Source organism: Dromiciops gliroides, chromosome 4 (assembly GCF_019393635.1).
Source record: "Dromiciops gliroides isolate mDroGli1 chromosome 4, mDroGli1.pri, whole genome shotgun sequence".
Lineage (NCBI taxonomy): Eukaryota > Metazoa > Chordata > Mammalia > Microbiotheria > Microbiotheriidae > Dromiciops > Dromiciops gliroides.
Genome location: NC_057864.1, coordinates 264,520,667 through 264,537,902, shown reverse-complemented (window position 1 = coordinate 264,537,902; position 17,236 = coordinate 264,520,667). Strand labels below are relative to the sequence as shown.

Here is a 17,236-nt window from a genome sequence, read left to right as displayed (position 1 = left end):
TGGATTGGAAAGTTTCTGGTTGAGGAGGTCAAAGTTATGTAGGAAAAAAATGAGGTGCATGTCATCTCTACCCTCCTATCTGCTACTGTAGTTATGCTGAGGATACTTTCAGTGAATTCTACAGATACAAGCTTAAATTCTGATTTCATTTAACTAGTTATTTTATCCACCAGCACAGTGGTCCACAGAACCAAGAATATGAAAGAATAACAGCAAAGACACAACTTGTCCCAGAATTGTTTCTATCTGTACCCCATAAAAATGTGAGAATAAAATAATAATTAATAATAATATTGGACTATTAAACTATAAGAATGATGTTTTTAATAGATGTCACCATATCAAATACCCTTGGCTTCCAAATACATGGAAGGAAAAGGATGGGATCAGAACACAACTTTTCCTGACTTTAAGCCCAACATCCTATTGACTACGCTATGATGCCTCCACAGCACTATTAATATTAGAAAATTTTACCTAAGGGGCATCTAGGTGGCACAGTGGATAAAGCTCTAGCCCTGGATTCAGGAGAATCTGAGTTCAAATCTGGCCTCAGACACTTGACACTTACTAGCTGTGTGACCCTGGGCAGGTCACTTAACCCTCATCGCCCTGCAAAGAAACAAAGAAACAAAGAAAGGGGGCAGCTAGGTGGCACAGTGGATAAAGCACCAGGCCTGGATTCAGGAGTACCTGAGTTCAAATCCGGCCTCAGACACTTGACACTTACTAGCTGTGTGACCCTGGGCAAGTCACTTAACCTCCTTTGCCCCACCAAAAAAGAAAAAGAAAAGGAAGGAAGAAGAGAAGAGAAGAGAAGAGAAGAGAAGAGAAGAGAAGAGAAGAGAAGAGAAGAGAAGAGAAGAGAAGAGAAGAGAAGAGAAGAGAAGAGAAGAGAAGAGAAATTCTACCTTTACAATACTGCCATGGGCTTTAAGTAATGAAATGTCCAGTAGTGTATCTGACCCAGCAAACTTCCTTCCACAAAATCCCTGAATATAATTTAATTACAGCCAGAAGTTTTGAATTCATCTGATCTACTTACAAATGAGGAAACTGAGGCCCAAGGTTTTATACATATATATATATATGTATGTATGTATATACATACATATACATACAGAATTTTATACATATATGTATGTATGTATGTATATACATATATATACATACAGAATTTAAAGCCAAAGGACTTCAAATCCAGACCTCTATGTCTCGATATTGTCTTCCTTCTCCTATGCTTTCTCACTCTCACCACTAAAATATGTTGCTAGAATGTATACGTACCTGGAAAGCATTAAGTAATGAGAAGATGATGTGGAGTGCCAAGGAATTCTTTTCTATAACTATGGCTATTCCAAAGCCCCATGTCAGTCCTAGCAATGGTGTGAGGATGGCAACATTCTTACTTATCCTCACTATGGTCGCCATCTCTTGAGCTATGGGGCTGCCAATGGAAGGTCGTTGAGTCTTTACTATGACCATTCCTACTGTGACCAAGTTCACTAGCACGATGGCCAGGGCTGGGACAATGAAGGCAAGTAGGGCTTTGGTATTATCCCAGTTGAGCCAACAGGTCATGGGACGCACATAGCCTTGGCCAGGTTCAGTAGCAGCAACTGTAACAGCGGCAATAATCAATGGGCACCCGTATCCTACTGAGAAGGCAGAAGTCAATACAATAGACTTTGGGATGGTATGAAAAACGATGACGATTCCATAAAGAATGAGGAGTGCCATCGCAAACATCCAGAAAAAAACAGAGAGGTAAAAGAAGTGAATGAAAAAGGCAACAGCCACACAAGCATTATGGTGCTGCACTAGATTACTAAAGAAGGAAGCCACAATGAAGCCTGTATCGGCCATCAGAAGCGTGATGGCAATATTCACGATGCAAATGTGGCGTAAGTATGAGATCTCTGTCTTTGTTACCTGACGCCAGACCATGACCTCAATGATCAGGCAAAGGAATAAACTACCAATGGAGATTCCCAGGCCAATGTACATGATGTAAAGCAGAATCGGGCTCTCGGGAACATGGGGCGACATAAGAATTGAGAAAGAAGTAAACTTCTTGCTCAATTGACAGCTACAAAGCGTCTGGTCCGTGCTGTCCAGGGCCATTTCACAGGCTTCTTTATCCCACTTATTCTCAGTCGGGTGCCAGCCAACACATTGTGTTTTGCCATCTCTAGATTTGGTGATCTTCTCAAAAAACAGTGAGATCCTTTGGAACTCCTGGGGCAAGATGACAGACAGAATGAGCCCATTCACAGTGACATTCTCAAAAAAGCTGGCTTCTAGGATGGCCCCTAGTGTGGGGAAGGCGATGCTGATGGCTTGGGAAGGTAAGGACAGCTTCTGAAGCTCTTCCTGTGGGAGAAGCACCATCCCACTCACTTCATTCTCAGTGTCATTCACCTTCATGGAAAAACTCAAACTCTCTTGGGGACTGTCTTTCGATATGCTGATGCCCAGGATATGAATGAATTCTTCTGAGATGTTAAGGGAATGCTCACTTGGGAAGATGCTCCTCACAAATGAAATCATTGACTGCAACAGGATAGAGCTACTGCTTCTTTCAGGAACAAAGGCCCAGTGTGAGATGCTTCTACTGTCCAGGATATGATTTGCTATCATGCTGTAGCTCTGCAAAAGAACACTACATATTAACAGGGTAACGGTGGTAAAAATAACAATAATAATATTGGACATTTCTAGAGCACTTGAATGTTTGCAAAGTATTTCACATCTGTTGTCTCAGTTGAGCCTGTGAACAAGCCTGGAAAAGTAGTACGTGTTATTACACCCATTTTACAGATGAGGAAATTAAGACTCAGAGAAGTGACTAGCTCAATCACACAAAACTAGTGAAATATCTGAGCCAAAGTTGGAGTCCAGTCTTTCTATCTTTCTTTTCTTCCTTTCTTTTTTTTTTTTGGTGACGCAATTGGGGTTAAGTGACTTGCCCAGGGTCACACAGCTAGTAAGTGTCAAGTGACTGAGGCCGAATTTGAACTCATGTCCTCCTGAATCCAGGACCGGTGCTCTATCCACTCCGCCACCTAGCTGCCCCATCCAGTCTTTCTTATTCCAGGTTAGGCACCTGTATTCATTCCTTGTTTCTTCAGGGTCAGTGTTCTTCCCACTGAACCAGCTAGCCACAACTAGGTAGCATAGCAGGGAGAACACTGAACCCAGAATCAGAAAGATTTGAATTCAAATCCAACCTTAGACATTTATTCACTGTGTGACCCTGGCTAAGTCTCTTATCCTCGGTCTCCCTCAATTTCCTCATCTATAAAAAAAGAAATAACAATAGCACCTACCTCCCAGGGATATTGTGAGGATGAAATGAGATTATATTTTTAAAACATTTTGCAAACCTTAAAGCAGCGTATAATTGTTATGTTGCTATTGTTTCTCTGCTGCTTTTCCCATGATTTCACAACTATTGTGAACCAGGAATGATTTTAACCCAAGTGTTCCTGACTTCACATACAGCATTCCATCCAAGCAAGATGGTGCCTCCATCTTGAATCAGCCTCACTTCTCTGAGCCTCAGTTTCCTGTTCTGTAAAATTGGAATGTTTATACTTGAATTTCCTTTTTCACAAGGTTATTTCGGGGAAAGTGTTTTTAAAGTCTTAAGGCAATATATAAATGTACAGAATTCGAATTTGTGATTCTGGCATCCAGGGCAAGGACCACAGAACTTTCAGTAAGACAAATTCAATTAAAGAGGAATACCTCAGAAAGTGGCCTTAGACCTCAGTACATAATAATCTATTGGAGAAAGACTCTAGACATCACCATATTGGGGAAACAAAGATCTTGGGGACACTGATCCCAGAGAATAGAGACCCCAAAACAATGTTCTATTACTGAACCCCACCTTACATTTAAAGAGGACTTGCTTAAGGTCACAGAAAAAAAATCAACCCGTCAGTTCATTAGCAATCAACAAGCATTCATTAAATGTTATCAGGACTGCACTCAATAAAAAAAATTACCCTAGAAGTCAAATCCTATTACCTATTCAATTCTCTTCTTCCCTGTACTTCACTCCTATCCTTGCCACCATCATCCTTTCTTTAGGTATTCTATCACTTATTAGTTATATGACCTCAAGAAAGTTCCCTAACCTTTCTAGATCTCAGTTTCCTAATGTATAAAATGGGAACAACTCTAGAAACCCTTTCCATTCTAGTAGTTTATGATTCTAGAAATCATCCCCATTCAATTTCAAACTTTGCCTTTTGCTAACTATGGTTTTCACCTTTGCACACAGTACCTTCCTGCCCTAATGTCCAACAATTCCATAATTCTTTTTTCACATGGAAACTGTTTCTCAGCCTCAGAAAGTTATCATGAAGACTATTGTTTCCCAACAGGGTATAGGGATGCTTTTGTGAGGATCAGAATCTAGAATACACTTTTGTAAAAGTAATTTTAGTCCTTTTTTAAATTAAAAAAAATTTTTTTTTAGGGCAATGAGGGTTAAGTGACTTGCCCAGGGTTACACAGCTATTAAGTGTCAAGTGTCTGAGGCTGGATTTGAACTCAGGTACTCCTGAATCCAGGGCCGGTGCTTTATCCACTATGCCGCCTAGCTGCCCCCAGTCCCTTTTTTTTAATGGACTTCTGATTTCATTAATATACAGAACTCCAATTTCAATTTCTCCTGTTCTGAAACTCATAGTCTTAGTTGCTTGAGGAACTAAGTTAAGTGACTTGCCCAGAGTTCCACTGTCAATGTTATATGTGAACATATAGTAAAAACAGTTACTCTATAATCTTATAAATACACAATATGTTTATAATTTTTAAAAATTTGAATTTTTTTAATTAAAAAATAAATAAATAGATAAATGAATAAATAGATAAAAAAATACACAATATGTATTTCTGTCATGTTACACAATTTGGTTCATTCTCCAGGATCATATGGGTAGCTAGATGGTACAGTAGATAGAGCACTAGACATGGAGTTAGGATCTAAGTTCAAATCTGGCCTCATTCATTTATTAGCTGAGTGAGTCTGGGTAAGTCATGTAACCCTGTTTGCCTTGGGTTCCTTGTCTGTAAAATGAGCTGGAGAAGGAAATGGCAAACCACTCTAATATCTTTGTCAAGAAAACCCCAAATGGGGTGGAGAATTGCACACAACCATAATGACTCAACAACTACCATAATCATATATAATCTACTTATCGAGTAATACATTTTTGGAAATGTTCAATTCTTTTTCAATCAAGTTGTATATAAGAATGAGTGACTATGTATCAGAGGGATTATAACTACAGCTAGGTGGCACAGCAGAGTGCTAGGCCTAGAGTTCAGAAGATCTGAGTTCAAAACCAGACTCAGACACTTAGTAGCTCTGGGACTCTGAAAGTGACCTAACCTTTGTTTGCCTCAGTTTCCTCTATTGTAAAATGGGGATTATAATAGCACCTTCTTTCTGGGGTTTTTGTGAGGATCAAATGAGATAATAATTGTAAAGGGCTTGGCATGGTGTTTAGCACATAATGACTGGCTATTGTCATTATAACGCTATCTGGAATGAGGCAACATGACTCATTCTCTCCTCTCTACCTCACAGATCCCTCTCATTTCACTTGTAATGCACCCAGATCTTTTGGGAAATATGCAAGGCGACCCACCTTCATCTTAGCTTCATCAACACCTTTCGATAACACTCTTGAAATATTATGCAACAGTTCCACAATAACCTCAATGTTTCCTGGTATTTGTGGAGATTTTTTAATGCCTTTAAGTACGCAGGACAAATTCTCTGGACACCTTTGCATCAAAACGTCTGTAATCGTTGCATGTTCTCCTATTTTTGGAGGCTCTAATGCAAAGGTGTTAGGGATTACCTTTGGTGTATCCTAAGAAACAGAAAGAAGGGGAAAAAAGCATAACATAAATATTTATGGATAGATAATTTTAAAGCATTTGTGTTTACTATTGTCTTTTCAACTTCATTTCTACTGTTTCGGGGGCATACTCAAAGGCTGGGTTACTTGAAGAAGGGTTAGATAAACAAAAGGAAATTGTGAAGAAGGTCTAGGAAAGTTCATTTGAGACAATAGCTGAGAAGAATATCAAAAAGGAAAAGAGAAGTGGACTTCTGGGTGGTAGTGTTATATAGCTCTACCTTAGGATATGAGAAGCTAGGATCCTAGTTTGACACCTAGGACATTTTACTGAAGTGTCTTGAGCTGAAAATAGTGAGACAATCAGCTACTATATATAATTCACCATTCCTGTGACTCCCTATATCAAAACTCCCTTCCCTGGCCACTACTGCCTACATGTGCAGTCTCCTTCATTAAAATATGTTTCTAGGGGCAGCTAGGTGCCACAGTGGATAGAGCACTGGCCCTGGATTCAGGAGGACCTGAGTTCAAATCCAACCTCAGAGAGTTAACACTAGCTGTGTGACCCTGGGCAAGTCACTTAACCCCAATTGCCTCACCAAAAAAAAAATGTTTCCAGATGTCTCACTAACTCTCACTATTACCACCATGCCCCACAGGCCAAGGATTGTTGATTCTACCTTTGCAATGCCCCTTTCTCTCTTCTGACACTGCCAGCACCCTAGTGTAGACCCTCATCACCTGATGCTAGACTATTTATTATAACATCCTGCTCATGGATCTGCAGGCCTCAAGTCTCTCCCATTCTAATACATCCTCCATTCAGCCACTTAAGTGATTTTCCTAAAGTGAAGGTCTGGTCTGGTCACCCTCCCCCACACCAAGCACAAAATCAATCAACTCCAGTGGCTCCCTTTTTCTTCCAGGATCAGATACAAAAATCTTCTGTTTGATATTTAAAAATCTTTATAATCTGGCCCCTTCCCACCTTGCCAGTCTTCTTACATTTTATTACCTGATATATACTCTGATCTAGTGACACTGACCTCCTGGCTCTTCCCTGAAAAAGACATTCTACCTCTTGGCTCCAAACACTCTCTCTAGCTGTCTTCCATGCCTGGAATGCTTTCTTTTCTGGCTTCCTGTGAGTCCCAACTAAAATCCTACCTTCTATAGGAAACCTCCCTCAACCTTTAATTACAGGGCATTCCCTATGTTAATTAATTCCTATTTATCCTGGATATAGCTTGCTTTGTATATATTTATTTGTGTGTTGTGTCCCCATTAGATTGTAAGCACCTTGAGGGCAGGGGTATGTCTTTTGCCATTTTGAATCCACAGTGCTAGCACAGTGCCTGGCATATAGTAGTCACTTAATAGGTGTTTATTGATTGATAGACTAGTCCTTGAGAGCAATGACAGCCTCACTTTTGTATTTGTATCCTCAGGACTTGGAACAGTCTGGCACATAGTGAGTACTTAATGAAAGCTTTCTCATAGTCATTCATCCATTCATGATCAATGAATTAGCATAATTCATAGAGCAGAGAAATTCTGCCCACTCTAAAATGCATTGTTCATCAAGAAAGAGGGAGCGAGAAAGTTGTTGTTTGTCCTTCCTTCTAGAAAAGGACCTTGACATCAGGGTGATGTTATGACTTGCAGTGAATTGGATTTAATTGAGGCAAGGCTATGCAAAGTTACCAACCTCACTCTCTCCTCCAGATCCATCTGGATCCAGTGGCAAGATATAGATCAGGATGACTGGAGATGGCCCTGGATGTTTAAGGCAATTGGAGTTAAGTGACTTGCCCAGCGTCACACAGCTAGTAAGTGTCTGAGGTAAGATTTGAATTCAAGTCCTCTTGACTCCCAGACCAGTGCTCTATCCACTGCACCATCTAGCTGCCCCAGGAGCGAGGAAGGGAAGTAGTTTAGATAACCAAAAATGAAAATTGAAAAATTTACATCTAGAGAGAAAAATGACCCTGGCAGAAGTAGGAGTAGCCTCATAAATCTTATACTGGAGAAGATGTAGGTTCTACATGAAGAGAAGGCCATTTTTACATGGAGGCAAGAAATTGCCTAATATGATCTGAGGTCTGTCACTAGAAAAACATGAGAGCTGCAATGGGTAAATAAGATACCACCTAGTGATGGGAGTATAAATTTGATTCTGCAAGGAAGCTTGGAGGTCATCCAGGTCAACTCCCCTCCTTGAAGAAATAAAGAAACTGAGATCCAGAGAAGTTAAGCAATAAGTGGCCCCACCAAGATTTGAACCCAGGTCCTTTGTCTCTAAATCTAATATTTTGTCTTCTATACTCTAGTCTATGATTTCCCCCTTGCCAATTTTAGAAATTGTGAGGTTTTTAAAAACATAATCCCATAAACAAACTCATTAAATCCATGGTTCTTTCAACAACAACAAAATTTGTGATAGCTTCAGTTTCTGAGGCCCAATGGCCCCACCTATATCCTTAGCCCAGTCAAAGTAATTGATTTTTTAAGTCATCAGAGCTGAATGGTATATACTAGAAATGTCTTTGAAATTCATTCAGTTTACAAAATTGAGTTAAAAGGAAAGCAAAAGAAACAAAAGTCAAAAACAAAACCAAAAACAAAAAATCAAAAAGTTTGCTAAGTACTCTTTTGTGTTCATGAGGAAACTCAAAGTATGTGGGGAATTCCAGGCCTTTTCAATGGCTTTAAGGAACCAGGGTTAAGTAGGGGGAGGGGAAGAGGTGGGGGAGGTTGAGGTAGACCAGAAAGCAGAGCCATGTGCTCTTAGTGGTTTACCTCTAGAAGGAAAAGCTTGTTAAAGGTAAGTTTATATTGCTAGAGTTAGGGGTATACTACATTTTTTTAACCGGTTCCCCAATTCTCTGAATGCCAAAACAGAAGGGGTTTCTGAATTATCATTGATTCTTCTAATGCTGTCATAATATTCTTTATGGTAGAAAATATGGAGTTCTTTAGTGTTGGCTTTGTCTGTACCACGAATTTGCCACAGGGGTTTATTCAACTGATGAATGATTACATTGAGTTGGTTATGTTTTGCAAAGGCTACAATCATATCATTGTCCCCAAAGGTACCAGCTTTTTTTAAGTCAGCAATGTATTTTTCAAAGGGAATATCGTCCTTTCTAAAAGGCTCAAAGTCTCTTTTATAATTGAGGATATAATCAGTAGTTTCTTGTCTGTGTTTGAGATGGTTTCTCGAATGACCTTCTAACTGGTCTCCAAGGGCTCTAAAAAGACAATTTCCATCTCCTTGCAATTGAGTGGTAGGGTTTGCAAATTTGAACTGCCCCTGGGCTCTGCTAGGGTTCTTTGCTCTTTAGCAGCTGGTTGGGTTTTTTTGTTTGTTTGTTTGTTTTGTTTGTTTTGTTTTTTGGGGGGTTTTTTGCAGGGCAATGAGGGTTAAGTGACTTGCCCAGGGTCACACACAGCTAGTAAGTGTCAAGTGTCTGAGGATGGATTTGAACTCAGGTCCTCCTGAATCCAAGGCCAGTGCTTTATCCACTGTGCCACCTAGCTGCCCCTAAATGGAAATACATTTTAATTTTTTTTTTTTTAGTGAGGCAATCAGGGTTAAGTGACTTGCCCAGGGTCACACAGCTAGTAAGTGTTAAGTGTCTGAGGCCAGATTTGAACTCAGGTACTCCTGACTCCAGGGCCAGTGCACTGCGCCACCTAGCTGCCCTGCAGGTTGAGTTTATTTTGAAATTTCTTTACCTATAAGTGGTGCAGGCTTTACATGGGAACAATGAATCCAAGATTCTTTTTCTCCAATTTTAGTAGCAGTAGGGGTTGTCAATAATACCTGAAAAGGTCCCTCCCAAGTGGGTTGGGTCCCACTGAGACCTAAAGAGAAAAAGTAACTTGTATAATCTATCACATCAAGATCATGGCAGAGTTGGAACTAGAATCCAAGTCTCCTAAATTCCATTCAGTGACTGATGTGAAGTGTCTAGTGAAGGTCTCATTTGTTATGTATATTAATGGGAATTCCTTTTGAGTATGAGTGAATTAAATGGTATCTGAGACTCCATCTGATTTTAAATTATTTGATTCTATGATTGCAACTTCTTACCCCCTCCCAAATGTCTCCCCAACTGGGGTCACTTTACCAAAAATTTACCCTTAAGGAATAATTATTTTATGTTAAACTTGGTCTCTCTAAGAGGTCCTATTTCAAAATGTAACCATCTCAGGCATAATGTACCTAGTAAGTTATTAAAATCTTGACCTGAATTACTTAAATTGATTCTTTTGGGGGCAGCTAGGTGGCACAGTAGATAAAGCACTGGCCCTGGATTCAGGAGGACCTGAGTTCAAATCCAGCCTCAATCACTTGACACTTACTAACTGTGTGACCCTGGGCAAGTCACTTAACCCTCATTGCCCCCACAAAAATAAATAAATAAACAAATAGATAGATAGGTAAATAAATGAATGACAATGAATAAGTGAATGAGGATCAAATGAGATAATATTTGTAAAGTGGCTGGCACATAGCAGGTGCTTTATAAATACTAGCTATTGTTACTACAATTATCATATGCATACTCCATCTGTTCATGCAGATCACAAACCATCCATGGCTTCTCATCCTATACAACATATCTCCACATCTTCCTTTCAGTACATCCAATTCACTAGGGGCCTCCCTGTACTTCTCTTGACTTTGGATGAACACAAATGAATCATGGAGCTTCTCTCAGTAATTCCTCCCTTTTATTAAATGGATGGCCCATCCATGGATGGTCACATATTTCTCTGATGACATCCTTTATTGCCCATATCTCTTGCACATTTCTCAGCTGGTAATGTGTTGCAGTCTATTCATTCCTTCCATAAACCTCTCCATTTTCCTTTTCTTGGACTTTAATTCTTCAGAAACTATTTTATCCTATACCTCACAAACATACAGCATCTCTGGAATAACAGTGTTATTTTAAAAAAGAAAGAAAGAAAGAAAGAAAGATCTGGGGCACCTAGGTGGTGCAGTTGATAAAGCACCAGCCCTGGATTCAGAAGGAACTGAGTTCAAATCCAGCCTTACTAGCTGCATGACCTTTCTAGGGAGGAAATTGGGTCATTGAAACTACTACAGTTTTTCAAAGGTAATCTAACCCACTTTCCTCCTCCTCTTCAATTCTGGGTCTATATCATGTCAGTATACAATATCTGTCCAAGATACAAGCATTGATTACTTCCTTCCAGCCACCCCCCCCCACCAAAAAAAAGCCTTCACCCTTGTCCTTAGATTTCCTGTTTCTGTCAAGGGCACAAGTTAGTAGTCATCCTTAATCCCTTCCTCTTGCTCATCCTACATATCCAAAAAATTGCCAAATGTAATCATTTCTATTTCCATATTGCTTCTTGTATCCATGTCCTTCTTGCTATTCAGAGGGCCCCCACTGGTGGTTCAGACTCTCATCATCATCATCATCAATTACATTTGTGTATATCTGGTCTCCATGCCAGTTTCTTCCCTAACCAATCTGTCTTCTACACAGTAGTTGTTCAGTTGTTTCAGACGTGTCCAACTCTTTGTGATCCTGTTTGGGGTTTTCTTAGCAGATACTGGAGGGATTTGTCATATACTTCTACAGCTCATTTTACAAATGAGGAAACTGAGGTAAACAGGGTTAAATGATTTACCCAGGGTCACAAAAGCTAGCAAAAAATATTGGAAAGGTTTGCCATTTCATTTTCCATCAACACAGTTACCAGAGTTATATTCTAGAAAGCACATGTCTGAGCAATTCATATCCCTATTCAACAAACTCCAGTGGCTCTATGGTACATCTAGAATCAAATATGAGCTACTGTTTGACATTCACAACCCCTCATAACTTGGTTTTAACCTACCTCTACAACCTAATACATTACTCCCCTTCATGTACTCTTTGGTCCAGTCAAACTGTCCTCCTTTCTGTTTCTCACATATAATACTTCTATCTATTATCTCTATGTTTTTGTACACACTGTTCTCCACATCTAGAATGCCTCTTTTCCTCCCTTGTTTCTTTCAAAACTCTATTCAAATATTTCCCATGTTAGACCCTTCCTTATCTTTATGGATCCTAGTACTTCCTCTCCCACAATTTTTTTTTTGTCTAGTGGGGCAACTAGGTCATAAAGTAGATAGATCACCAGGCCTGGAATTAAGAAGACCTGAGGTCAAATATGATCTCAGACACTTACTTGCTATGTGACCCTGAGGCAAGTCACTTAATCCTGTTTGCCTCAGTTTCCTCATTTGTAAAATGAACTGGAGAAATAAATGGCAATAACTCCAGTATCTTTGCAAAAAAAACAAAAAAAAAATGGGGCAATAAAGAGTCCAACACAACTGAACAACAACACCATCTAAAGCATTTGAAATTTCAAAGGGACTTTTACAACTTATGTCATTTGGTATGCTAGCCCTAAGAAGACCCTTCATGGCTACAGGGCAATGCTAGGTGCCTCAGTGGAGAGAGTGCTAGGTCTGGAATCAGGAAGACTTGAGTTCAAATCTGGCCTCAGACACTTACTAGCTGTGTGACCCTGGGCAATTCATTTAACCTCTGTTTGCCTTAATCCATTAGAGAAGAAAATGGCAAACCACTCCAGTATCTTTGCCAAGAAAACCCCATGGACAGTATTGACATAATATGTTCCACAAGGTCATGAAGGGTCAGACACAACTGAACAACAATAATAACAACTTGGTATATATTTGGCATATACTAATATGTGTACATATAGTCTCCCCTATATAATAAGCTCCTTAAAATAATAGATGTTTCATTTTTGTCTTTGTATTTCCAGTGCCTTAACACAGAACAGGTGCTTAATAAAAGCATGTTGATTAAGTGAATAAGTGAAAACAAAACCAACTTTATAGGTTGGCCATTCAATTAAACATCAGAGTCTGAAAAATAAGCGATTTTCATCTACTTCATCCAGGCTTTTTTTAGTACATTTCTTTTAGACAAATTCTTCTCAATATGCACAAATCTTATTCAGCAGACTTGCAAAAACCTTTACAATATTAACAAAACAGAAGGATTATAATCATCCTAAGGAAACTATAGAAAGATTAACACTTCCTCACCAAAAAGGATGAAGAATATCAATAAATTCTTTCAAGGCTCAATATAAACAGGTTAAAAAGTTACAGAAATACTTTTGGAATAAGGTGAGTACTTCACAGAACAGGTGATAACAGGTGCATAAGGTTGAACCATTGGTCAAATGTAACTGAAAGCAACTTACATAAGGATGGAGCTTGTGAAATAGTTAAAATCAAATTATTAAATCAAAAGGACCTCCATAGGTGACATCCACGTGAACTCAAAAGAAGTGTTGATCAAATGCCTGAGTCATGTGAATTTGTTTATAGAAACCGATGGGTTTCAAACGGCAATTCAGGACTACGGAATCACCACCAGACATGATAGATAGATGGTTTATCTTTAAGGAGCCAGAACTTACTGATCAATGTAGATTGTGCAAGGAAAAGGTGGAATCTCTGCAAAATATTATAGCAGGCTAAAATATCTCCTGTCATTGTTATTTAGTCATTTTTCAATTATATCCAACTCTCCATGACTCCATTTCAGGTTTTCTTGGCAAAGATAATGGAGTGGTTGGCCATTTATATTATTAGCACCTACTGAATACCTAGAAATATAGGACCAGGTGTCTAGAATTACATACCAGAAGTTGATTATCTTTCTTAAACTAACAGATGACAACATGTCCAAGAAATCGACTCTACTAGAACTGAACCATTATTACACACAGAATAGTTGTCCATCATTGACCCAATGTAACTTTGATCCAATAAAATTTCAAGAACATTTTTAATAGATGACTTTACCAAATATTCCTGATCTCTAAACTACATGGAACAAAAAGTTTTCATAATATAGAGACCTCACAAGAGAAATACAAAAATGGATCTGTGATCTCATAAATTTGGAAGTTCTTTCCAATGATGTTATACACAACCAACCCATGCCTATCCATGTGTGCAATTTTTGTATATGATGTCCCATAAACTTGCTACAGGGAAAATACCCAAAATGCTGGAATGCCCTCAATACTTTTTCCAGGCATTTCAAAATTACCAATGGAACATTCAGGGTGTCACCCATACCATTCTCTATATAGAACCAACTCATTTTCTCTTCTTATACTTTTCCCCGATAATATTTGTTTTTATTTCTGATCTTTTAAATTCCTCAATTATGTGCTGCCTGTTCAGCATTTGTTCACTCATACCTCTGAGACTACATAAAATTGAGACCCATAAAAATTGTAAACAACATTTTGGATAAATGTTGCAATACCAAATACTTGCAATCTCCAAACGACATAGAATGAAGAGCTTTTAAAATTCTACCAGAAAAAAATAATCAAAACCATGGGGGAGCAGGAGCAAGTACCTATCACCCTCTTCATCCTTTCTGTTACACAAATCCTCCAAAAGGTGATTTCAGTGGGCCTAGAGAAAATGGATTTACATTCCCAAGCTTTTAATCAATTCCAAAAATAATTTATCTACCTACACAATTGTCCATGGAACAAAGAACAATGTCAGGATAGTGACTTGAGTAAAGATAATTTCTATCTGAACTCCATTGAAAAAGATGAAATAAATTATCTCATTGATTCCTGAGGGGTATTCAAATCCATGTCTCCTCCCTCTAGAGACACATGCCCACTGGAATGGTCATCAGAACATGTACACGAAAGAAAACACGAAATCTTACCATAACAGTTAGGAGAGAAACTTGTCCAAGACTACAGCAAAGGAAGTATAGGCAAGCAAGTAAGGGATGAGAAAGAGAGGGGAATAAATAATTATTAGGTGCCTACCATGTGCCAAGCAGAGGCAGCTAGGTGGCTCAGTGAATAGAGTTCTGGTCATACAGTCAGGAAGATTTGACTTCAAATCTGGCCTCAGATACTTTCTAGCTGTATGACTGTGGGCAAGTCAGTTAACCTCTGTTTGTCTTAATCCACTGGAGAAGGAAATAGCAGACCACTCTAGTAGGTCTGCCAAGAAAACCCCATGGACACTATTGGCATGACCACGAGGTCACAAAGAGTCAGACACAACTGAATAATAACAAATGTGTCAAGCACTATGCTAATATTAATATTATCTCATTTGATCCTCACAATAACTCTGGGAAGTAGGTACTATTATTATCACCATTTTACAGTAGAGGAAATTGAGGTCTAGTGACTTGCCCAAGGTCACAAAGCTAGTAAGTGTCTGAGGCTGGATTTAAATTCAAATCTCCCTGATTCTAGGCCAAGCACTCTATTCACTGTGTGACATCTTAGGGATGTGGCTATTGTGCAATAATAAAAGAACAGCATCTCAGTGGAAGAGAAGTTGTGTAAGATAATCATCCTCTTGCCACTACTTTCTGCTCCCCTTTGTAGTGTGTTCTCCTTGATTCTATCTAAGCATTCCCAACTTTGGACCACCACTACCAACTCCTTTTATTTCAATACTTGCCTCGCTCTTGGGTTTGGTTGGCTACCCTATGAATTCTTCTTGACTTGACAAAGCTTTCTGTTGAGTTTTTGTGATCATGATTTGCATCTTAACCTTCCCCCTCAAAATAGTTATTCAAAATAGTTATGACCTATTAATTGGCCCCTAATCACCAACAAGCTAAGCCTCATATTCTCCATAGGGGCTCAAGAGAGACCTAGGTAAAAAAAAAAAAAAAGGATGTGGGAAAGAGGTGGGAGAAATGAGAAAAGAGAAAATAATGAAAATTTGAGTTTATAGTATTCATAGATATGTGACTAATGGAATGGTGGTGGAAATACAGGGTATCCCAAAAAACTTAGTGGAAGGTTAAGCTGTATTTTGCTTTGTGTGGGAACAGATTCTTTCCCTGTGGCCCATTCAAAGTCCAGATTGTCTTACTGCTAAAAACAATACATATAAGATAAGGAAGGGGTATAAGACCCTTTCAGTCCTATTATTCTATCACAGGTTCACCACCATAAAACTTAAGTTACATAGAGGAAGGAAATTTTTTTTTATCTGAAAAATTAAGGATCTATGTCTCTTAGACCTGAATTTTTTGGGGGAGGTGAGACAGTTGGGGTTAAGTGACTTGTCCAGGGTCACACAGCTTGTTAAGTGTCAAGTGTCTGAGGCCAGATTTGAACTCAGGTCCTCCTGAATCCAGGGCCAGTGCTCTATCCACTGCACCATCTAGCTGCCCCCAGACCTGAATTATTGATCAGGTAAACTGTGTGTAAAGACAAAGGCTAATCTCAAGTATTATGAGTCAATGCCATTCAGATCTTTTCCCTCTTATTAAGACAATTCCATGTGACTCATTTAGGGAGTGTATTCTTCTCTAGCAACCTGTAATTGTTTTTAAAAAGACTATTCAACAAAAGCAAGAATATTACCTCAAAGATGGTGAAGACATTAAGAGTTCTGCAAGTATCTGTGGATTTCTGCCATTCTTTATTCCTGCATAGAAGCCCTATGTTCCCCTCAAGCCCTGAAGAACAGGCCTGAAGGCAGTGGGAATTTTCAATACAAGGGACTTCACAATCTGTTAGGACAAGAAAAGGGAAGAGTATCATCAAGAAAAGAGACCAAAGATCTAATCCTCGCTTCACTACTAATAGGGAAGAGAAGGGAATAAATATTTATATAGCACTTACTACATGGCATGCACTGTGCTAAACACTTTTACAACTGTTATCTTACTTGATCCTCACAACAACTCTGGAAAGCAAGGGCTATTATTATCCCCATTTGTTTGTTGAGGAAACTGAGGCAGAGAGCAGAGAAGTGAATTACCCAGGGTCACATAACTAGTAAGTATCTGAGGCAAGATTTGAACTCAGGCTTTCCCAATTCCAGTTCTGGTATGCTATCTATTTTGCTACTAAAAGCCTTACTAATTATGTGATCTTGGACAAGACACTTTATTTCTCTGTGCCTCTCAAGTGAGCAGATTTCCAGCTCTGAAATTTTATACTGGATTATAAAGAGAGAGTTATAATTCTTACCTGTTGTATTCCATTCATTTTGACTCTGATCATTCATAATGAAGAAATGACTCCTGAAGCAGAGTGGATGAACAAAGAAGGAGGAGGAGAAGGAGGAGGAAGAAGCAGCCTGGGATCATATAAGAGATGTCTGGATACACATACTCAAGGATATGACCAGTCCTACCCTTAGGCATCATTGGATATTATGTCCACTGAAGTTTGCAGGATATAGCAAGGCACCACAGTAAGGTGCAGAAGATCAAAGGGATGGAAATTCCAAACATTTCCTGTGGCCATCATTAGGTACA

The 17,236-nt window shown here is 39.0% G+C and overlaps 1 protein-coding gene across 2 annotated transcripts in view; it reads right to left on the bottom strand.

Annotated features, from left to right (window-relative positions):
- ADGRF2 (adhesion G protein-coupled receptor F2) overlaps positions 1 to 17,236 on the bottom strand; it is a 52,291-nt gene that overhangs the window by 9,339 nt on the left and 25,716 nt on the right. The window contains exons 1-4 of one of the 2 annotated variants that reach the window (XM_044004887.1): positions 16,947 to 17,012; positions 16,335 to 16,483; positions 5,667 to 5,894; positions 1,288 to 2,649 (exon numbers count right to left, since the gene is read on the bottom strand). In XM_044004887.1, coding sequence (XP_043860822.1) covers positions 1,288 to 2,649; positions 5,667 to 5,894; positions 16,335 to 16,483; positions 16,947 to 16,983 — 1,776 coding nt within the window. In that variant the 5' untranslated portion in view covers positions 16,984 to 17,012. Of the gene's footprint in view, positions 1 to 1,287; positions 2,650 to 5,666; positions 5,895 to 16,334; positions 16,484 to 16,946; positions 17,013 to 17,236 lie in introns of those variants that run through there. The other variant, XM_044004889.1, reaches the window with a different exon arrangement.